Raw genomic sequence first — 22,360 nt, 5'->3', positions numbered from 1 at the left:
AACAGGGCTCGTCGTCCTTGACAAAAGGCAAGTGAATCGATGTACGATGTAATGAGTCAATGTTTCTTTTCCCCGTTTTTTACTTCTGTATTTAGCATGGCAGTCACGTTGGATTAGAACAATTGATCCGAGATACCCTGTCCACGTCCTTCCCATTTAGGAGAATTGAACTTGCCCAGCAGTTTCCGTTCACTTCCCCGCTGATCAGTAATACGATGTTTCCGCTTTCCTTTTTTTTTTTTTTTTTCTCCTCCTCTCGCTTGATTCTCGTATCTCGACTTCCATTTTTCTAGTCACTACACGCGTTTGGAAGCTGTTCTTTTTTTTTTTTTTTTTTTTTTCTGTTCAAGGCATTCTGGATTTTGTTTTTTTTTCCTAGTTTGGATGTTTATTCCGGATTGGTGTTTCGTTATGGCAATCGACCTCTGATTTTGGATTTCCTACTCATTTCTCTAATTGTATTTCTTATCTTCTAATTTAAAAGATAAACGAAACTTGCGCCAGAGCCAAGAATCCAATTGTTAAGGAGCTAAACAGTAATAACACAACAACAGATTCATTGTTATTAGCTAGTTAAAGTCAGTTTTGGCGACGCGTGTCACGATGACGCACCTGCACACAAAAATTCACGCCCATCCGAATCCAGAACGATCCGAGATACGAACGAGTTGCGTGACGATTCGCATGACACAAGAGGAGCAAAGATTTCAAAGAGAACACAGCCAACAACACGAACAACTCAATGCAGCCGTTGATTCAAATGATTATTGCGTGAAAAAAAAATAGTCTTTCAAACTTTGGGCGGAACGAATGTGTTGTGAGAACGCACGGGGCAAGGCCGCGGGAAGTTGCGTTCATCAACTAATCAGGTCAAGCGCAACCGAAAAGAGAGAACAACAACAAGAGCAATAACTGGGAATGAAAAAGAGATCGGCCGCAGGCATGGGTGCGACAATTTTTCATTTATCTGTACAACATCACGTCGGCCGCACGCTCAACCGCCTTTACTTACTCGCAATCCAGCTGTGTACCGAAAGAAAACAACTTGCGGATAGCGGTGACTGACGAAAAAAAAAAAAATAAAAAAAAAAAAATGAAAAATAAAACGACGGCAGTTTTTTTTTGAGGACAGAAACCAAAACAAAAAATGGGAAAGGGGATCAAAACAGGATCTTTGATTCGCAGAATGGTGAGAGCCACTTGAACGTGATGGCCCAAGAGGATCGAGGGAAAGACGTCACAGAAGGATTCAATTCAAATCTGGCCGCGTTTGGTTTCGTGATCGTGCTATTGATCTTTTTGTCAGTCTGAATGCAACGACCGTAACTTAGAGCTCGAGCGTGTTTTTCCTTCAAGGTGGATGTCTTGTTTTTGAGACAGTTTTCCGCCTCATGAGGTGCCATTCACCTAAAGAAAGAGAGCTCATCGCGAAGCCTTTGGGCGTGTGGTTTGTTCCATGTTCTTGATCGATTCTCCTTCGTGTCTTAAACTCATCTCTTTTTTTTTTTTTTTTGGCTTGTCCCAAGTCGGTTGTGCCTTTTTCGCTGGTAAATCGCGAAAAAGAAAGAATAAAAGAAAAGCCAAACCCACTTGTTTTTAAAACACATTTCGTTCTGATCGATGGGGGAAATTGGTTGGTTCACTCAAAATTCAAAAAAGGATAGAAGAAAAAAGAATGCTGGTGGATGGTGTACGGACAACTGGAATCCATCCACTTCTTTTAAATAATTGAACATCATCACTCACATCGCTAGATTGTAGATGTACACACAAACAAAACCGTAAAAAAAAAATAATAATAATAATAAGAAATGGCTTCGTACATTTTCAATGCCAGCTGACCTTTATTTCCTTGTTATCCCGAACCGGCAACGTTAACGTAGAATACGAAACATACCAGGAAAAAAACAACGCGGACGCGTTTCCATAGCAAACCTCCCGTATAGTCGATGAGAAATGGAAAAAAAAGAAAAACAACAGTCGTGTTGTAAATAAGTAGTTGTTTATGTGGCGCCAGCCCATGAAAAATGAACCAGAAAAAGCGTACGCGTCATCATTTTTTTTTGTTGTTGTTGTTGTCCGACCTAGTTTATACAGATCGCTGCGTTCAACGGGCTAGACGAAAATATTCCAAGAAAAACGAAGGAATGATTTCATCAGCACAACTTTCGCATCCTCTACTTACCCGTTCAATCACACCCGGGTTTTCGTGCTGTCGAATTAGGTCGTTTATTTCGAATCAATTTGATAGTCTATACAAAACGATGTTGGTCCGAACGTGTGGCCCACACACGGTCGGCTGCCTAAATTCAGTGAAGTCGACCGTGGCTGACTTGATGAAACGCTGTTTCACTTTTCATTCGATAAAAGCGAGTCGGCTCCACTCGCGCGTGGGGTAATCATTGCCGTGACGTCGTATGTTATGACTGTCTAACACTAGGGGAGCCCTATCATCTACCACCTCTGGCCAACTGGCAGGGCGGGTGTATCCAGCCGTTAGATCATCTCTCGTTTCGTAATGAAAGAGTCTTGCAAGTTCAATGCGAATAGTTCACGATCAATTCAAAAGATAGTAGCGAGGTCGAATGAAGAGCCTAAAAAACTTACTGATTTTTTTTCGAGGATCCTACCGGTGGTCTCCCGACTGTAAACGACGTAGACTTATTGATAGACAATCATTTTTGATTTGAAACGAGATACGCAACACGACGACAACACACTTGGCAAATCGGGATAACAAGAAAACACTGAAAAATACAAGCGGGAACATACAAAAAAAAAAAAAAAAAATCGTGCATTCACAAGAGACTCTCTCATCAGTAGCCGTGACCCGCCCAAATTGCGAGTCTCATTTTCTAATGCCATAAAAAGAGAGACGAAAAAGAAACTTGTATTTGCGACGTCCCTGAAGTCGGGAATATTAAGATATCAAACAAGGCAATCTGAATAAACCGGCAATCTCAAGTAGCTAAATCTAGTGGTGTTCTGTCCTCGGGAATTTAAAAAAAAAAAAAAAAAAAAAAAGAGGGGGGGGGGGCCTTCCGACTCTCTTATCTTTACCAGATAAGGTAACAGTGACCCTTTTCTGCCGCAATCATTTTTTCGCCCTGCTTCCCAGTCTTGATGAAAATGGGTCTCTTTCTCGCGTGTCACGCGACCATTTGAATTTCGTCCCATTAATTCGTGACCGGACGTATTAAAGATTTGGAACCAATTTCACTGGATAGCTGAGCGAAACGATGGAACATTTTTTTTTTTTTTACTGCAAAAAGGAATTGGGTGAGACGGACGGAGTCTCACAGTTGAAATGCACTAAAAATAACGTAACAACTGAATCCCGAAGAACCGCGGAACAGTGACCAGCGAAACAACGTGAATTCTAACTAACACGGAGGGAACGAGAATCGAAAAATAGCCCGTTCAAACAAAATAAATTTGTTTTTTTTTAAATTGTGACTTTGCATCTAAGGCGACCATGATTAATTATATTTGTGGAGAAAATTCAAAAATGTTTTTCCCCTTTTGACATCGATGTCCTCGGGGTGCGGTTGGTATATTTTGAAATGGACGCGCAAGAAGCCACAATGTTTAAAAGGAGACTGTGTTACACCAGCTGGACATAGATCGATGGCTAACTCTTTTTCTTTCTCCATGTAAATATTCATTTTTTTTTTTTTTTAGTTTCCCCTTTTTCCCTGGTGTTTGCGTTGGACCGCAAAATCTTGTAACGCACCCCAAATCTGAAAGGTCTGACAGAAAGTACAAAGACCTTCCATTCTTCTTTCTTTTGCTGCCATATCGAACGATGCCTTACAAAAAAAATAAAAAAAAAATAAACAATAAAAGCTTTTCAAACTGCTTTCTCCGAAGCTTTGCCACTTGATTTCATTCGCTAGTGGGCGAGAGGATTGGCAAGGCAAGTTGGCTTATTGTTACTGAAATACGATCAAATTCTTTAAAGGATAAAAAGTTGCCTTGTCAGGAGGACCTTACATGGCGCTTGTTTGTTGTTAATGTTGTTGTGCTCTGGCGTCCAAGTTGATGGCTTTCATGTTAGTGTTTTTTTTTTAGGGGATTTTCCCAAAAGAGAAAAGAGAATCACAAAAAAAAAAAAAGACAAGAGGAAAAAGAGTGCTATATAAAAATGTGATCAGTTTGCATCAAATGCCTTGACCTAGAATTCCCGTCCATTATATACACATGTATAATCTGTATATATATATATATACACACACACAATCTCATAACTGTGGACGCTCTGGTGGTACTGGGGGCACCCACTTCCAAACCAAATTACTCCACTTTCCCCGGCCACAATTTTCTTTTTTGTTTCTTCAGTAAGGAATATCGTTTTTCAGTTTTTTTCTTCTATTAGACGACTCTCTCCCATTTTTCTCGGTGTCTATTATTACGTTTTTTATTACCTTTCGGGCGTCATTTTCATTTTGATTGATCCGGTTTTGATGTTATGCCCATTGCCTTTCTCAAAACAAGCGTTGATGACATGAAAGGTGCTTTAGCTTTAATTATGCAAATCAGTGTCGAAGGTGGTGTGGTGAGATTAGATAGGGAAAAGGACTAGATACTGGAATACACACTCACACACACCTGCTTTATTTCATTTCGCCTTCCCTCTTCGTTTGTTCTATTCTATTCTCTTTCTCTTTCTCTCTCTCTCTTTCATTCCTTTTTGTTTTTCCAGGTCAGGTGCATTTCGGTCGAGTTCCATATTTGGTCATTTACAACGCACCCGTGTCAACAGTTGTTCGTCGTCGCTCACGACCGAAAAAAAAAAAAATAACCTTTTAAGAAAACGAGAGAAAACTCAGCCAACAAAGGAAACGGAATGAAGAAAAAACAAAAAACGAACGTGAATTTGTCCCCAACGTTACCCACCCTGTTTCTCTTTCAATTTTCTTTTGCGCATTTTTTTTTTTTTCCCCTTTGACCGAACGCTACGACCTCCATTTCCATACGAGGTCATTTTCTCGCCCTTTCTTTCACTTTTCCCCGAGCTAAAGAGAATTTTCTGGCATCGAATGTTTCAAACCGCCCCAAGTGTAATGGAATGGAAACACAAGTAAAAACAAAGAAAGAAAAGAAAAAGAGTTTACCTTGTGTCTACCTGATTTATTTCCCCCTCCCCCCTTTCCTCACTGCTTATTTTTTATTTTTTATTTTTTGCTTTGCACTTTAATGTTTTTCTTTTTCTTTCTGGGAAAGGTAAAGAAAAGAAAGAAGAAAACATCATCAACTTGACAAGTGACAGGAGAGAACAAGTTCACTTTTTTTGTCCACATTCTTTTTTTTTTTTTTCTCTCTTTCTTTCTAATCTCCTTTTTCTACGTTTTTCTTTCGATTCAAAAAAAAAAAAGAAAATGAGAACAAATTAGAAAAGAGCAATGGAAAACGAAAAAGAGTTTGATGTTTTCCATTTCACAGTCAAAGTAGCAGAAATGAAAACAAGAATCAGAGAATCAAAACTCTGAACGAACAAAACGAAACTGGCTTTCGTGGGATTACATAAAAAAGCAGCGCTATTATGTCCTCGGGTGATGGACATGCATATCATTTTTTATAAATAAAAAAAAAAAAATTAATTGTGCTTTCGACATATGGTACAATGAAAACCTGAATCGTGGGAGGAGCCGATAAAAAAAAAAAGACGCCCATCTCCCGCAGGACAGGCATCAAAACTTTTACTGAAAAATGCATGCGCTCCTGTTGCGCTTCAACTCCCTGTCGAATTATTGATCCCTCTGTTATTTCACTATTCCGGAAAGCAATACAAAATCTTCGCTCGATAAATCAATCGATAAAATAATTAAAAAAAAAAAAAAAAAAAAAAAAAAAAAAAGGGAAATTGAGGAAGTAAGGAAAACGACACGGATCCATGCTTGCATCTGCGTGAATCGATTTAACGGATTGACGAGCAAATAGCGTGCAAGTTCAATCGTATAAGAAATAAGCGCCGTTTGTTGCCATCAACCGACACCGTTCCCATCAGTAGGCACGTCACACGATAAAGTTCAATTGCTACCAAAACCCGGATACGATCCAAACCAACAGCGACCAACTACGTCACCAGCCATAACAGGACCAGCTAAGTGGCCAAAGTAACGAAAAAAAAAAAAAAAAAACCTTACTATAACTGCACGACGTTGGATTCTATACAATACGTAATGGTATACACCCATAACGTGCGATGAGCGAAGACTACTAATGATGCTTTTACCAAATAAACAACACAGTTCTTGGGCGAGAGAGAAGATACATCTTCTATTGAACGACTTGGGTGGCTTGCATTTTTCTTCGTATTTCGATATTGTGGTAATGTCATGACGAAGGGAAAACTAATGAAATTTGAGCAACGATACAATCGCGAGTATAATCCAATAACACGAGGATGTAAAAGAACGTACGTGTTCGAATTGGAGCGGGGGGGGGGAGTTTGAAAATGGGGATCAAGCTTTAGGAGGTTGAATGTATTAAAATTAGGCACTCACCTAGGTCTCTGCATGGCTGCTAGCTATGGTAATACGATGTGCTAGATGACCTTCTCCAGTTCGGCGAAGAAGAATGGATTAATCAGACTGGCTATATGCTGAATGTTGTTCACCCTCGAAACGCGAGTTATTTTGTTTTAACGGTTTCGGATTTCACTCTATCATAAAGGTTTTTTTGCTGATAATGTGGTGATTTCGAGCGTTTCTTTCCAAGGACAGTGGACGGGTTCTTGTCCTTGTACCGCGATGATGTCTATATCAGACTCGTGAAATTCAATTTCGTACGTAGAGAAACCACACGGGCACCAGGCGCATACAAACGCACTAAAAAAAAAAACAAAAAAAACTTTATGCAGATAGGATGGCAACGTCGAGCCCCCGTTATAAACGAACGCCGGCGATATACAAGAGAGAGAGAGAGAGAGAGAGGGGGAAAGGGGGGGGGGGGCGCGTAGGAGTAAACGGTGGAAAAAAAGGCGAGAAAAGAGATGGAGCCAAATTTAGCCAATACAAGGCACCACCACCACCAAGAAAAGAGATAGTTTCTCTTTTTCTTTTTGTTGTTATGATTTCTTCAAGTTGAAATCGCCGACGAAAGAAAAAGAATAAATAAAAATAAGAGGAGAATAACGCCCACGTTTCAGAAATAGGTCTCCCGACATCAGTAGCGGGAGTGATAGCGGGCGGACATGTTCGTTTTCGTCATCGCCCTTCACCCACGATAGAGGGATAGAAAACACGAACGAATGGGGGAGAGAGGAAGCGTCACTCTCTTTTTTTCTTAAATATATTTGACTCTTTTTTGACACGTTCAAGCAAAGACAAAAACTTGCCAAGCGAACCGGCCAAGGAAACGGCTGTTTCGCTTTCAAAGTCACGGTCTCGTGGATAATACAACACACTTTGCACGCACACACGGAAGCGAAATGTACGTTCTTCCTGTTTTTCTTCTTCTCGATTGGCTGACTGTCGTCACGAATACGTACACACACAAGGAAAAGTTAGCTATAACCCAAACAGCTTTGACTTTGATACCTTAGTTTCGTCTATTAAGGTCTTTTAGGGAAGGTGCGCCTGCTCAACTCCCGTCGGGTTCTTTTCAACAACAACAAAAAGTGAGGAAGGGGAGGATTCGGAAAAGAAAGAAGGGGGGAGGGCGAACAAAATGTGGGGACTAGCACTTGCACTCACACGAACACCAAAGACGCAACACTAAACCGGGAAAAAAAAAAACACACACAGTTTGCGAGGAGGCAGAGGCTGAATCAGAACGAAAAACTAAACTTTTGATGACTGAAAGGCGAAAAATGAAAAGCAAATGAGAATGAAAGAGAAATGTAGAAACGGGCAGCAAGGAGAAAGCACGTCTCTCCAGCGCGAAGCCTGGACTTGTACTAAACTAAAAAAGAAAAAAAAAAAACCAAAAAAAAACGACCCCTTTCCAAAAGCCAGCTGTGGTCCCTCCGTCTTTTCCTCTCGGGTTGGGTGTGCCCATGGGTGTAGTGAGTGTAGGACGTACGTGGGCTTTGCCAGCTTTGTTTCTCACCGCTCCGGCAGTAGCGCACTGCGAATGGAACTAGTTAGATATACATATTAATCAGCAACGGGTTTTTTTTTGTTGACATTCGTCGCAACGTTGATGTGTATCAGTTCGCACATCTCTTTTGCAAACAGTATTTGCAACGTCTATTCTGTTTATTCAAGGTAAACAAAAACTGGGGGGGGGGGGGGAAGTGAAAACGCATTGAGAAAAAAGCGTGGAACAGTATCAATGTAGCAATATCTTGGATACGTCTGAGGAGTTACGTAAACAGTGTCTTGTTCCTTTCAGACTACGCGACGTTGTGGTTACATCGTGCACTTGAAGATACACTTATCAGTCTCCTTGGCGTCGATAACGCAATCTTCTGGCCTCCTCCTAGTACTTGTACGCGCATCTAGCGATCATCAATCAGTAGATGTACAAGCACTCGAGAACGTATTCAGTCTTGACTATGTTTGGCGTATAAATAATGTCCTGTCAATCTACCAGCATGCCATTAAAATCATCATAATAGAAATGCACACAAAGATCGCCATCTCTAAAGAACGCGAACAGAACCTATTGCGAATACCGTATGCGGTGTTCGGATTTCATTGGCGGATCGGGTGTTAATAATTCACGGGATTCTGAAACAAAATCCTTTTCGGTTATAGATTTTTCATAGTCGTCCATAACAATTCCTTTGCGCAACCCACCGAAAAAGGCAATCGAGATCGTAAAAGGGTAAACATGTAAACAGTTTGTGATCTACGTCTCATTGTACGCATCACTGGGCATGTTTAGAAACGAACTCCGCGGGCCTTCAGTTCCATCGGGGCATTACATTTTGTTAAGACTCTAATAAAAGAGGGAGGAAAAAGACCGTATTTAAAACCACACGCAATCACCGTCGCGGGACGAATGGTCACACGGATGAAGACTTATCACGAAGAAGCTTTGGTCTATAATAACCGAGGCGTCTGTACTAATAATATCAACGTATGGAATCCGGTGGAAGGAGCCTAGAGGCGACGTTCTGATAATCTTGTGACGGCGCCCAGACCACAATAGACTACGACTATTGCTATGTCAAAGTATCGAAAGATTTACGACGTTCAACGTAATGAGTCAAAACTTACGTAAGACAAACGTCGAAATGTTGCCAAATGGACATAAATTTCCCCTCGTCGTATGGGCATTGATTTTTGCTCTTCAGAGTTCGTCGAAAGAGCAACTATTTTACCAGTATTAGGATGATGACGTAGAAATAATAAACGTTTGACAGTGGTCCATTTGGCTCCGGTTACTGTGCCGACAAGCATTATGTAAAGAGGAGAATTTTGTAGAATTTTGTTGGCTGTTCCAGTTTTTTGTTGATTCAAGGTATACGGAACGAATTTTTTTTACCGCAGAGGGCTTACAGTGTACGAGGTTGCAACATGATGTATCTTTCACACGGCTCGGTCGATGTAACTCTCTGACGCAAATCAGTAGTTGGCATCATATATATTATTTCGTAGTCTTTCAATATTGTATGTCTGCTTGTCAGTATATCTGTCTTTTTGTCTCGTTTGTTTCCTAGAAAACGACAAACAGCATGGAAGAAGTGCTCAGCACTCAAGGAATAGCTTTCAAATAACCAACGCAGCTGCCTAGCAATCAATAAACTCATTGATTATTCATAAAGGCCAGAAGTGGCATCATGTGTTGGTCCCGTTTCCCGAAGCCCTCGTTCCATCAGCCAGGTGAAACGTAAATGGAAGAAGGGGAAAAAAAAAATATGAGCCAACCGACAAAGACCCTGTAAGTATAGGTATATCCATTATTAACCTTCGGGTTCTTTCTGTCTTCTTTTATGGTTGCGGATATGCACGTGAGAAACTTCTGCTCTTTCCTTTCGGTAAAACCTCTTCAATTTTTAGTACAACATATTTTTATGGATCATAATTGGTTCACGCATCGACTCTTCGAGTGGTTCATCAATGCGATGATTTGAAAAAAATAATGTGAACTTTCTTTTACGTGGGTTGGTTCAAGAAGCAATCAAGCTGTTTGATTTGCTGCTACTGCTTACGCTATATTAAAAACTATACGAAAAGGCATTCTGTACCAATCTGTTTGTGTATTTTCTACAGAAACGTTGAAAAAGGATATGTCGGTACTTGAGCGTTTTCTGCTACCACCCGTTTGCTGGTTTCCATTCTTTTGTGGCAGTCGCTGAAAACCAGATAGTAATCAGCATTCCAGATCTTCCACAACTCATCCGGTCTTGCAACAACCATTCAGTAAGGAGAAACAACATGCAAACCAAAGCCGAATATAACAATTGTTTCATGCGCTTCTCCAGTTACATCACCGTTGAGTAATTTTCTATACAAGAAACTCATCGTGAATTAAAATTGATTCATGCATTCTGTACAAACCGACTAGCAATAAACTGAATTTCGCCTTACAATAGCGAAGCTAACGTTTTGCAAAACAAGTTTTAAGCAAACCTGTGCCGGCTATTTTTCTTCTCTGCAGTTGCAGTGATTTTAAGTACCTTATAAATATTTTACAGTAATGAGCTCAACTCAAGCCCAAGTTTACCTGCAAATCAAATCAAATATAAAAGTTGTAACCACTTGAAAATCATAAAACTACCTTTGAAAAAGGCAATAGCTGGTAAAAGGACCTGCACAGATTTTCAAACTTTAGCTATCTTTTTAAGTCAATCTGTTTTTGGTTTATTGCCATTTTATATATTTCCTTTTATTTAAAAAAAATATGGCTAGATTAAAACGTGCTATTCAGCAAAAGAAAAAACGATTAAATTGCAATTTAGCATTTTGCTAAAAAAACATTTTACCTGCTGGAGGACTCCCATTATTCCCTACCCTCACGATGATGCCCAACAGCGATCAGCTGATCCTTCGCCGCGTTTGTCAGCTGTTCATTATTTGGACTTGACTGGAAATAAAATGACTTTAAAATTTTATTTCACCGTCATTATAATGGCAGTAGGTTAGTTGAGGTCAATCATCGCCATTTCTTGACATTTAATTAAAAAGAAATAACTCCTGTGGGCTTTACTTACCAAACTTGTTAAAGCATTGAATGCAGTAGTTGATCCAACCACCATGAATTGGGCGCCCGAAATACCTGAGTGGTGTAATTCCACAAAAAAACAATATTTACTTAAAATGGACCAAGCTTGCTTCACTTTACATCACATCAGTAAGCATACAAAAGAGGATATTGAGCTGTGGGGTCAATCCAGCAAATGCCAAGAGGTGCAAATTCATAATTTGAAATTTTTCAACAATCTGATTTACATCAACGATATATGACATACATTTTCTTATAGTGTCCAATGTGGAAATTTGCCTTAATCAAACCTGCCAGTACTGCAGTTGTAGTAGTAAATACAACATATCCAACATTGTTCCAGGTGAAACGAAATGAATTGACAGTGTGCAAGTAAGTGTAGTCAAAGTTATTAGGATCTTTTGCCTCTAAATTAATATTTATTATATGTTAGCTTTAGCTTTCAGTTTGGAGAGTTTGGACAATACTCAATGAATGCAAGTCACGACGAATGTAGTGGTATTGAACTAAATACCCTTCCTGCAAACATATACCTTCGTAAGAAATAGGCAAACATTCAGCCAAATGTAACTTATTGATAATATTTGTTCTTTATTAGCCTTATTGTGGGCTTCTGTAGCAATTTTCCTGGTATTATTTATCTGGGGATTAAAGTGTGTAATGCAAGACCAATATATATCATGCCATTTATCAAATTGGTTGCCTGGTTCAAGCACTGCAGAGGCTTCATTGTTAATCACGGAAACTTCAGCTCAACAGGCGAACCCAATACGATATCGTATCCGATGCCTTGATACTTTTCGTGGGTAATTATCTTTGAATTTTCGTTAGCCAAGACATCAAAGGATATTTTTAAAATGTATTCATCTTGTAATATTTCTTTTTTTCGAAGGTTAACTATAATATTAATGATAATCGTCAACTACGGAGGCGGAGGTGTTACGAATATTTCATATGATTATCTGAGAGAGGATGATTAAAAACAAATGATGTTATATATTTGCATAGGATACTGGTTCTTTGAGCATTCTCCGTGGAACGGAATCACAATTGCCGATGTAATTTTTCCATGGTAAGAAAAAAAATTCAGAGAACACTAGATTCTATTAATTCCGACTTAACTAAAACGACGGTTTTTTTGACGTATAGTTTTGTTTGGATATTGGGCGCCAGCTGCGTCTTATCCCTTAACTCACAGCTGAGACGTGCACTCAGCAAACAACGGATCGTTTTCGGCGTAGTTCGACGCTCTGTCGCAATGCTTGTTATTGGCCTCGTCTTGAACTCTCTGAATAACAACAATGTTAAAACTTTCAGAATACCGGGAGTTCTTCAACGGTTGTCTTTTGTTTACCTTATCGTGGCCTTAATCGAACTCATAGGATTCGATCCCGAAGACAATCACAGGGTATAAACAAATGCTTAGAAAATCTTTTATTGCCGGTTTGGTTTCATAGATATCTTTCTCATTTCTATTTTAAGTACGCTTGGTTTGCATCGATCCGTGATATCGTATGCTCCTGGCGCCAGTGGATTATTGTGAACGTACTTGTGACAACGCAGCTACTCATCACTTTCCTACTTCCCGTTCCAGGCTGTCCATTGTGAGTTTACTATTACCTTTGCTTATCGCCATAAGAAGAGTTGTTCGTCTTAGTCAATAGTAATATTATTGAATATCTTTTAGAGGCTATATGGGAGCTGGCGGGCTGGAGAAAAATGGTCTCTACAAAAACTGTACTGGAGGTGCCGCACGCTATGTTGACATCGCTTTGTTCGGGAACGATCACATTTACCAGAGGCCAACTCCGCGAGCCATTTATGATACTACCCTTGCATTTGATCCCGAAGGTTTTCTTTTCTTTCTTGTCACATCCCTGCCCACTTAACACGTCATTCGAAATACCAAAAAAGCCGGTTTCCGAATTTGGTTTGTGATACCCTATTCTTTTACTTTAGGGATGCTTGGAGGATTAACTTGTGTCCTGACTGCTTATTTGGGAGCTGAAGCCGCAAAAGTACTTCTAGCTTTCCCAGCAAATAAACAGAGGATTATCCGCTGGCTACTTTGGAGCCTACTAACAGTGAGTTCATGCACCATCAAAAGACCACGTTTGGGATCGTTGTTAATTTTTTTGTTTTGTTTACCATAGGGATTAACAGGAGGACTCCTTTGTGCCTTCAGGATCGACGACGGACCCATTCCTATCAACAAGAACTTATGGTCTCTTTCGTTCGCGTTGGTCACAAGTTCGATAGCGTTTTGTGTACTAACCATCTTGTACGTCTTCATCGATGTCCTGTCGTGGTGGTCGGGAGCTCCATTCCGCTATGCAGGTAAGTGAAATTGAATTTTTCAACGAATTTTGCATTTCCCTTTAAAGTTGTGCGTTTCCGTATGGCATCGCCATCTGTTAGCTAAACTTAGAGCTACGTCCGTTTACAATGGTATGCAACCATTGCCATTTTTCTTTTCCCTGTTCCGCTTTGATGACATCAGACAGGATGTGATAATACTTTTAAGTGAGTGACCTGTGTATACCGAATACCCATTATGAATTGTAAATTCAGGGATGAACGCCCTGCTTCTGTACATCGGCCACGTTTTCGCCAGACCTTTGTTACCTTTTTCTTGGCAGCCGCTAGCTTCTACACACGCCGCTCACCTGTCTATGAATTTGACGGCGGCTGCCGTTTGGATTCTCATCGCCTTTGTCTTGTACCGGAAACGACTTTTTTTCACTTTGTAACGCCGAATTTACTTTCACTCTGTTAGTCGATCGATTTATTCAAAGGGATGTTTTGAAATGGCTGGAACTCTCGACCAATAAGTGCAACATAGTAATTCGGCCAGAGAGTTCTAGCCATTTCATGCGTTATGCATTCAATTTTTCCTTAACTATGGGCTACAAAGTGGAATAAAGGAATAAAGGATCAAATGCGTTTTTTTTGAATTCCTGTATGTCATCATTTCCGTGGGCAATGTTAATAGTCACGAGTCGGTTCAGCTTTGTTCTCGCCTTCCGCCGAAATTAGAGTTCCAGCGTACCGAAGACGTTATAGCCATGCCGCACCAAAAATCTACAGAATTTTGGAGAAGTAGCCTTTGTAGATGTAAATTGATTGAAAAAGAATTGTGTTTCGTGAATTCCCCACGCACTACATTCAGTAATCGTACACTTGGTTTGTTTAGCTGTGGGTTATTCTCATGGTTTGAATTTATTGTTCCGACTATTCCATGTATTGGGAAACGTAACAAGGCTGATACCATCGAAAGTCCGCCACAGTTAAATAGATACAAGCTGTAGGCGATCGCGAATTTTGTTTTTGTTAAAAGTGAAACCTTTGCTTTGTGGTAGGCCTTTCCTGAAGACTGTTACTCAACGTATTTCACAAGATTAGTCATCAACAGGTGCATTTAGGATTTTTAGGTAATTAGAAATCAGGAACCGTATGACTGAACCCGATAGTTCCGTTTCACGCATAATTATTGCACCAAAGGTTTTCCGTCATATGTTAAAAGCCTCGGATTTTCCAATATTGCGTAAGTTATGGACGACTCGTGTATCGCGAGTAAAATTGACCCCAATACGCCACAGTTCCTGTAGGTTGTTGAAAACCAAAAAAACCGTTGCCTTTTATTCTGTCGTCATGGTACGGTTTTAGTTGAACGCATACACGCGAACTCTTTTCACTTAATGTAGTCGATCCCTTCGCCTTGTCCGCAGCAGAATGCGCTTATCAATGTAAAAAATTGAACGAAATCTTACCACGCGAGGTCTGTAAGGCTGCTCGTTCAATTCAGATCAAATGCAACATTTTACTAACTGCGTGGTATTTCCTGATGCAGGAAGTTTGTGACATGGCACAGAATTTTTTTGTTACCGCAACGTGAATGTAACGCTGTACTTCCGGACCCAGGGCCGAATCAATCATCCTTGAAAAATTGATATCATTAGGAAGTTGCATCGATCAAAGCCACTTAAAGTTCAGATAGCACCTTTCAATATGGAAACTAAGTTCGACCAAGAGGCAACCTCTCCTTGAATTGTTCTAATTTTGCGGGGTTTGCTTTCAAGAAAATGGCTCCCGGCACGCCAGGGTTTCTTATTGTTTTCTCACAGTCACCAGAGAACCTAATTTAAATCACGGATGGTCCGTAAGCGTGTCAAGGTTACCTGCGTATTCACCTTGGTCAAATATATAGGCTTATCCATGTAATGTTTCTGTTGTAAAGCGATAGCCCAACGTTTGATCAAGGTAATCGATGGAAGACCCTAAAAGCTCAATGTCCACTTTAAGTTCCGTATACTTTTGTGGACGTCACGACCCCAGACATTTGAGCGGAAGTGTGAAATGCCCTTGCGTAGTTCGACCCACTTCTTCGCCAAATCGGTTATTTTAGACATTGTTCGCATTAGTCTGTCGTAAAACAATAAGACAGGAGCCCAAACTTCAATGAGATAGAACATTTTTTTTATGTGTTCCACCATATCCTTGGATACTGATCCCATACTATAGTTTGGTATTTACAGGCACCTGAGAACTGGGGCATGTAATAGACAGCATTATGAGGAAAAATTATCCAAAATCAGTCGAACAATCGATGGGAATTTTATGCTGACGCGTTCATGGAAGAAGACTTTGAACGTACCGCAATTGTTTAATGAATCCGACAAGGAAGATAGCTGCATTCGTCATGAGGGCAACCTTGATGTCTGATGTGCTGTGTCTACGCTTAATTCGTGTTCGCCTCCAGCCAAGACTTTTAAATCAGTCGAATAGTAGAGCTCTTCTGAAACTTTCATTTTCATTTTTCAATCAATGGTTTGAACATGCCAACAAAGCTGAATTTTTTCAAACATGCACGGACATCGACTTCTTTCTCGAAAACAACCTTGTGCGTTGACGTGGAGCTTGCATCGATTTCTTTCTCTACAGATGTGGCAATCGCAACTCTTCTTTTATCCAGAACGCATCTACTGATTTTGCACGGAAATGCGTCACTGTATTCTCTACTAACACGTTTGCTCGATAACAAATAATCGATAAAAAAAGACTTCGTTTCTTGAAAATGACTGATCATGTTACGCAATCAATGGCATTTGAAAATAACCACCCGAAGAATAACTGTTGAAAATTGGTTTCAATTCACGCCATTTGTTAGACAATTAAAGTGTCACCGAGATCTAATAGTTTGTTGATGGTGACGATGATCGTGTAGCGCTTGCGCTGTAGTAACAGTCGTCATCCGTGACGATGCACCTTTCTTACTGCGCACCGACGTCAAGGCTTCTAGATGTAGGAAGTTTCAATCGATAAACTGGTGGTCGAATTCTTGTTTCCATCACTACTAGCCGTTTCCTCGACGTATTCGGAAGGTGACTGACACGACTCTACCAAGAGATTAATCCTCTCGGAAGGTGAACGTGTTCGTTTATTTATTTTTTTTTTTTTTTTTTGGTCCGGTGTCCTAGTGCGCCCGGTGCAAGTATAACCATGTACGATAATTTGGCAAAAATTGTAATGCACTCGTGTCTTGGGATCTAAGTCCACTTTTCGACAAGGTCAGATCCCAATTTTGGGTAGCATCAATATGCATCTGCCATTCCGTAACAACTTCAAGGCCTCCGCACACCGCTGGTCAAGTACACCCATAGACGAGGTATCATTATTGTACATGATTTGTGTTATGCAACGCTTTTATTTTTTGCGGTATTTTGTACGGTAACAACCACAACCAGGTTCTCCTTAAAATAATGTGTTGATTTACCCCAAGGTTCTTTGACGGATAATAGCGTAGTGGAACGAAAAAAATAAACGAGCGAATTAAACAAAAGTAACACAAGATATCAGCAAACTGGTCAACAATTGGAAAAAAAATTGCCGAGGTGACCACTTATAAGGAATGCTAATTTATCCAAGAAACCGGAATCCGTATTTACCTTGTACCAAGCAAAATTTTAGTACTGACGGTAATCATCTCGTTTAGCGCTGTTCTATTGCATATCTTACTTGTAGCCTTAACATCCAACAGTCTTATTATCTAGGGAAAACTACTGCACATTTCTAAACCGAAAAAATCCGCAAGCCAACGAAAGTGAGCGGGAAAAAGAGACAGAGCCTTAGCCGCGGGCGGCATCGGCTTTTTTGTGTGTTGTTTTTCACGGCAACCGGAGCTTCCTTCCCTGTGAGCACGTGACCACGTGACCAGGATAGAATAAAATTTCCGGTCACTTTTGCGAACGTTTCAGTTCAGTTCTCATTCTCTTCTGGCGGTGAACGAACAACGGAGCCGCAGCGTTCGACACAAGCGCAAATCTTTTCTGTTTCACTGCATTTGGCACGCTGGCTCGAGTAATCTCCTTTCCGTTCACCCCAGTCGTCAAAGACCCCGACAACACAGGAGACATGTTGTCTAAACCGGAAAATCTTCTCACCAACTACGGTGCAACAAAAGAAAACGGGAACAAACTTTGCCCGGTAAGCATCACTTTCAATGAATTTTAATCATCATGATGTTATAGTGTTTTCTATATTTTTTCTAGGAAACTCACTTGGGAAAATCAAGCGAGAAAATCAATGGACAAAATGGTTGTGACATTGGCCGCGTTGAGTTGGGTCTTACCCGCAACGATTCTGATTGCTCAGCTGTCAATCAAGCGGCGGCAGCTGAATGCGATCCGTGGGCACTTACGGATTTAATTGACACATCGGAGAAATGGTCAGGTAAAACATTAGTATGCTATGTAAGAGTCACGTTTTGTATCGGCTACCATTGTAATAACGTGTTCCGCGGGTTGTCATCGTTGTCGAGTTGTCGGGTTGTCATTACCGCTCTCATCCGGGAGTCCAATGAAAACGATTGCGCAAATGACACCTGTATCCTCCCCGCTCCTCCCCCTTAAACAGTATACAGCTGCTATCCAAATGTTAGGTTACGTAACCTAGTAGATGTGGTTTCGGATTTATAGAGCGGAAATCTAAAAAAGGATGCGTGACGCGCATTCGATCCGCTTTTTAAAAAAATGATTGTCTTGCAGCCCTTGGGCTCATTTCCAACTACAGAACGCTTGCGTTTTTGTAGAAAGACAAATAGGAAAATTTTATTTGAACGTTATTAAAAAGGTGTCCCGTTTTGTCACAGATCTGGACAAGAAAACGAAAGCCATACGCGTCGCCATTGGAGTGGCAAAGATTGGAGCTCTTCTTATTTTGCTTTTCTTCTTCGTTTGTTCCCTTGATCTACTCTCGACCGCCTTCCGGCTAGTTGGTGGACGAACCACAGGTAAAGCACTTTTCCCTATGTAGTAACGCGCTATGGCTGCGTCTGGGGGATGACGCCCAGTAATTATTTGTCAAATATTGCTTATTGTTTACCGTGGAAAATTTCCATTGCACAGGAGAAATTTTCAAGCAGAGCGATCTATTGCAAAATCCCGTTGTAGGAGTCATGATAGGAATATTAACCACGGTCTTGGTGCAAAGTTCTTCAACTTCATCATCCATTATTGTCAGCATGGTGTCAGCGAACTGTATGTTAAAGCGTGATTTTCTTTATTCAATTTACTTTACACACGTAATACTAACTTCGCTCTCATCGCCGTTTGATTTCTACTTTTGTTTTCAGTTCTCACAGTACGGTGCGCTATTCCCATTATCATGGGTGCAAATATAGGCACCTCGGTAACCAATACCATTGTTTCATTGACCCAAATGGGCGATCGTAACGAATTCCGCAGAGCGTTTGCTGCCGCCACAGTGCACGTGAGATCGTTATTAAATAGTTATTATTAGTTCTATCGATATTTATCCTTATTTATGTCTAGGACATGTTCAACTGGTTGTCGGTTATCATTCTTTTTCCTGTCGAGATCATATCGCGTAAGCCAATCTTGCAGTTTAATAGTCGTTAATGTAAAACGGAGCGGTTTAGCTTCCATATCGAGTAATTTATGTAATTGAACGCTCTAATAATTAGCGAAACATTTCTGAATAGGAGAGACATTTGGAATAGGATTCCTTGAAGCCACGAGTGAATCCGCAACGCAACACATTGGATCTGGTGGTCCAGGAGGCGGTGAGGTCAAGCTTCTGAACGCTCTGACTGAACCGCTTTCTAAGCTTATTGTCCAAGTAATAAATCGAACGGAACTTATTGGCCTAATCAATTTTTAGAACGTTAACATAACGATGGCTTGTACATTTTGCAGATTGACAAAGGGGTACTCGAAGGCTGGTCGAAAAACGATTCCACGTACTTTAATTCTTCTTTAATCAAACAATACTGCCCGGTTGTGGTCAACGGAATCAAAATCAGAGAACCTTGTAAGTATGGCTCCACCTTAGCGCAAATTTTGTCTTTACATTTTTTATCTGAAAAAAAAATGGGTCATTCCCTTATCCTTTTAGAAATCATTTCCGTCTATCTAAATTTTTTGGAAACCCTTCAGGTTTTTTCCTTATGAAGGACACTGGTTTGAACGATGCAGAAGTTGGATTGATTTTGCTCGTAGTCTCGCTAAGCGTCCTTTGCGGTTGCTTAGTCTGCATTGTCAAAGTGCTCAACTCCATGTTAAAAGGTATTCGCCAGTCTGCTTCCTTATACGACTTTATTCACGATTGACATTATAACCTTCTAATAGGTCAAATCGCTGGCGTCATTAAACGAGTACTCAACGCAAACATACCTTATGTCCCTTGGATTACTGGGTACTTGGCCATTGCAATCGGCGCCATTATGACCTTCTTGGTTCAATCCAGTTCGGTTTTCACATCGGCGCTAACTCCACTAGTCGGCGTGGGCGTCATTTCGCTGGAACGAGTCTACCCGCTCACCTTGGGATCCAACATTGGCACAACAACCACTAGCGTGATAGCCGCGCTTGCCGCCCCACCTGAACAATTACGCTACACCTTGCAGATATCGTTGTGTCATTTTATTTTCAACGTGACAGGTATCGTGCTCTTTTATCCAGTCCCGTTCACGCGTTTCCCCATTCCGATGGCTAAATGTTTAGGCGAAACAACGGCCAAGTACCGATGGTTCGCCATCGCGTATCTCATTTTAATGTTCTTCTTATTGCCCGGCATCGTTCTCGCCCTTTCCTTTGCTGGCACAATCACTTTGATCGCTGTTTTAGCTCCCGTTGTCATCTTGATGACAACCGTCGTGATCGTCTCCGTTTTACAACGTAAAATGCCGACTGTGCTACCGGTTGCTATGCGGACCTGGAAATTCCTGCCGCTTTACATGAGGTCCTTAGAACCCTTTGATCGACTCCTATCGAGCTGTATTTGTTGTAAGGGCTCAGAAAAAAACGGCAATGGTCTTCCTGCTGGTCATTCGAATTTAGGGTACGAGTAACCGGTTAGGAGGCTGCTATGCCTATTTAATGCCTATTTACCCACCATTTTGGCTAGTTCATATATTTATGAGCGGTACCTATCTTACTTGCGAATCCCTTGCTCTAGTACTACCTAGAATTTACCGCTAAATGCAATTTCTTTTATGGCGGATGGTGAGAGGATTCGCATCAAAGTTAGAAACAAAAGCGATTTAGGAATACCGCCTATACCCCAACCGCACTTCCACAGCCTTCTTATTAAATTATAATGTTATTTCCACGCAATTACTATTGCGTAATTATTATTCTACGAACAGAATGTCTAATGCGGAAATGTATCGAATTGGTAAGCCTAAAAGGCGTTTTCAGTCCCAACAAGCGCACAATTTTTATGGCTAGAGAATCGGCTACACTGTGCTCGGTTAGAATGTTGTTAGCCTTTGAACAGAACAGAATCTCGCACACGTTTTTTTTAATTATTATTATTTTTTTTTTCATTTTGTATATGCCTGAACGTTTTTACATATATTTAAAGGCAATATATGCAGCTTGTTTGAAACGTTTGTTCTCGTATTTCTTCTCTGGTTCCGGATCTGTGACTGTGCCGCATAAACTTCAATGTGTTAGTGAACCTTACACTGTGAAGCGCAAATTCCGGCTTCCCGATAGTAATAATGCGCGCCTAAAAAATGCGCATGAACGAAATGACCTACTTTGGCTCGCCGTATCCATTTTGTTTGGCGTTGCCTCGAAAAAATAAATACGTAAATAAAATGTATCTTTCTTTTTCTTTTCGGGAAGAGTTGACTGAGTTCGGGGGCTTGGCATTTTAAAGAAAGATAATCTACTTGTTTGTAGCTTTACGTACGATCACGGGCGTGCCGTGCGCGAAAGATCAATGTCTACTCTGTTCTTGCAGCGATTTTGTTGTTGGCTAAATCGCAACCTTGTAGGAGATAATAGATGGACAAATAGATTATCAAAGACGACGTACCACATCACACGTATTGCGCAATTTTGTCTGTCGTTTGGTTCGTTTCTTAGTGTTTGTTTAAAACAAAAATCGGTTAGGGAGGGTTGAAAGTCACTGTTGGCTACTACCCAAAGGTATTTCATCGCAACCCTGTTTGACTTTTTTTTGTTTCCCCAACTACTTAGTGTAGCTGTTGTAAACCAAGAATATATGATTCATTTCAACTTGTATAAGGCGATTGAGAGGGAAAAAACATGATTCTGGCTCTACATCAATGGTGTTATGAGTACTAGAAGTCAGTGGACGGACTGATCTTTCTTTAGGGAAATTTTTCCCTATTTATGCGTTTTACAAAGCTCGATAAGAAACACGGATTTCACACCTAAAGTGTGATAGGACGTCTTGAACATGTAGTCACAATATTTCAATCCTATCTAACAAGTTCAAAGATTTTCCCTTTCATGTTATAACTTCCCATAATATTTATGTTAATCCTCTTTGTTGGTGGCAAGGGTTTGTTGCTATTACCATTTTCAATAGTTTAGCAAAAAAATGATCAACACCAGGTACTGCTACTTACATATTAATCGAGCTTTTGTTACCTAGATTTCTTCGCTATAAGTCCCGTTAAAATGTACTGGAATTAAATTTTAACACGTACCAGCGAATCGACGACTTTGTAGACAGCTAATAAAGCTAAGCCTTTTATCCCCGGCTTTGGATGGGCTAGAATTTACCACTGTATGACTGTAACGTTAAACGTTACGCTACCCAGCTCACCTACTGAAATGCCGGCCGACTTCAAATGGTTTTCCGTCATTCTGTTAATTGAGGTATTACGTTAAAAATAGATCTAGTAACGGATCACTAAGTGCTATGTTATCTGTTGCGTGTTCCGGGTGTGAAGCGTTTATTCGCCATTTTT

At 40.5% G+C, this 22,360-nt stretch overlaps 3 protein-coding genes and 1 long non-coding RNA gene across 9 annotated transcripts in view; 3 read left to right on the top strand and 1 right to left on the bottom strand.

Annotated features, from left to right (window-relative positions):
• LOC130692515 (dual 3',5'-cyclic-AMP and -GMP phosphodiesterase 11-like) overlaps window positions 1-22,360 on the bottom strand; it is a 56,833-nt gene that overhangs the window by 27,084 nt on the left and 7,389 nt on the right. For 4 of the 6 annotated variants that reach the window (XM_057515627.2, XM_057515631.2, XM_057515632.2 and 1 more), the window contains exon 1: window positions 6,507-6,867. In XM_057515627.2, the coding sequence (XP_057371610.1) occupies window positions 6,507-6,520 (14 nt within the window). In that variant the 5' untranslated portion in view covers window positions 6,521-6,867. Of the gene's footprint in view, window positions 1-6,506; window positions 6,868-22,360 lie in introns of those variants that run through there. The other 2 variants (XM_057515633.1, XM_057515628.1) reach the window with 1 other exon arrangement.
• Window positions 8,111-10,483, top strand: LOC130692557 (uncharacterized). Its single transcript, XR_009421677.1, has 3 exons — window positions 8,111-8,210; window positions 9,611-9,831; window positions 10,164-10,483. It is a non-coding gene; the product is annotated as an uncharacterized LOC130692557 (long non-coding RNA).
• LOC130692526 (heparan-alpha-glucosaminide N-acetyltransferase-like) lies at window positions 10,930-14,054 on the top strand. The gene is made up of 12 exons (XM_057515652.1): window positions 10,930-11,300; window positions 11,375-11,487; window positions 11,549-11,652; window positions 11,714-11,921; window positions 12,008-12,051; window positions 12,124-12,187; window positions 12,265-12,523; window positions 12,598-12,719; window positions 12,803-12,966; window positions 13,075-13,199; window positions 13,269-13,452; window positions 13,687-14,054. Exons 1-12 carry the CDS (start codon window positions 11,148-11,150, stop codon window positions 13,863-13,865), a joined length of 1,719 nt encoding a protein of 572 aa, XP_057371635.1. The 5' UTR covers window positions 10,930-11,147; the 3' UTR covers window positions 13,866-14,054.
• LOC130692524 (sodium-dependent phosphate transport protein 2B-like) lies at window positions 16,543-21,251 on the top strand. Its single transcript, XM_057515648.2, has 12 exons — window positions 16,543-16,780; window positions 16,895-17,090; window positions 17,166-17,598; window positions 17,664-17,844; window positions 18,263-18,403; window positions 18,519-18,650; window positions 18,746-18,882; window positions 18,945-18,999; window positions 19,115-19,251; window positions 19,329-19,443; window positions 19,569-19,697; window positions 19,761-21,251. Exons 3-12 carry the CDS (start codon window positions 17,527-17,529, stop codon window positions 20,480-20,482), a joined length of 1,821 nt encoding a protein of 606 aa, XP_057371631.1. The 5' UTR covers window positions 16,543-16,780; window positions 16,895-17,090; window positions 17,166-17,526; the 3' UTR covers window positions 20,483-21,251.

The sequence above is a fragment of the Daphnia carinata genome, chromosome 1, assembly GCF_022539665.2.
Source record: "Daphnia carinata strain CSIRO-1 chromosome 1, CSIRO_AGI_Dcar_HiC_V3, whole genome shotgun sequence".
Classification (NCBI taxonomy): Eukaryota; Metazoa; Arthropoda; class Branchiopoda; order Diplostraca; family Daphniidae; genus Daphnia; species Daphnia carinata.
This window is presented reverse-complemented; position numbering and strand designations above follow the sequence as displayed.

Excerpts from the sequence above, each read along its gene's own strand:
- LOC130692524 (XM_057515648.2), top strand. The coding sequence starts at position 17,527 with ATGTTGTCTAAACCGGAAAATCTTCTCACCAACTACGGTGCAACAAAA. Across the intron at positions 18,883-18,944 it reads TTGCTGCCGCCACAGTGCAC|GACATGTTCAACTGGTTGTC; the intron begins GTGAGATCGTTA and ends ATTTATGTCTAG. Across the intron at positions 19,000-19,114 it reads TCCTGTCGAGATCATATCGC|GAGAGACATTTGGAATAGGA; the intron begins GTAAGCCAATCT and ends ATTTCTGAATAG.
- LOC130692526 (XM_057515652.1), top strand. The coding sequence starts at position 11,148 with ATGAATTGGGCGCCCGAAATACCTGAGTGGTGTAATTCCACAAAAAAA. Across the intron at positions 12,720-12,802 it reads CCCGTTCCAGGCTGTCCATT|AGGCTATATGGGAGCTGGCG; the intron begins GTGAGTTTACTA and ends AATATCTTTTAG. Across the intron at positions 12,967-13,074 it reads CCTTGCATTTGATCCCGAAG|GGATGCTTGGAGGATTAACT; the intron begins GTTTTCTTTTCT and ends CTTTTACTTTAG.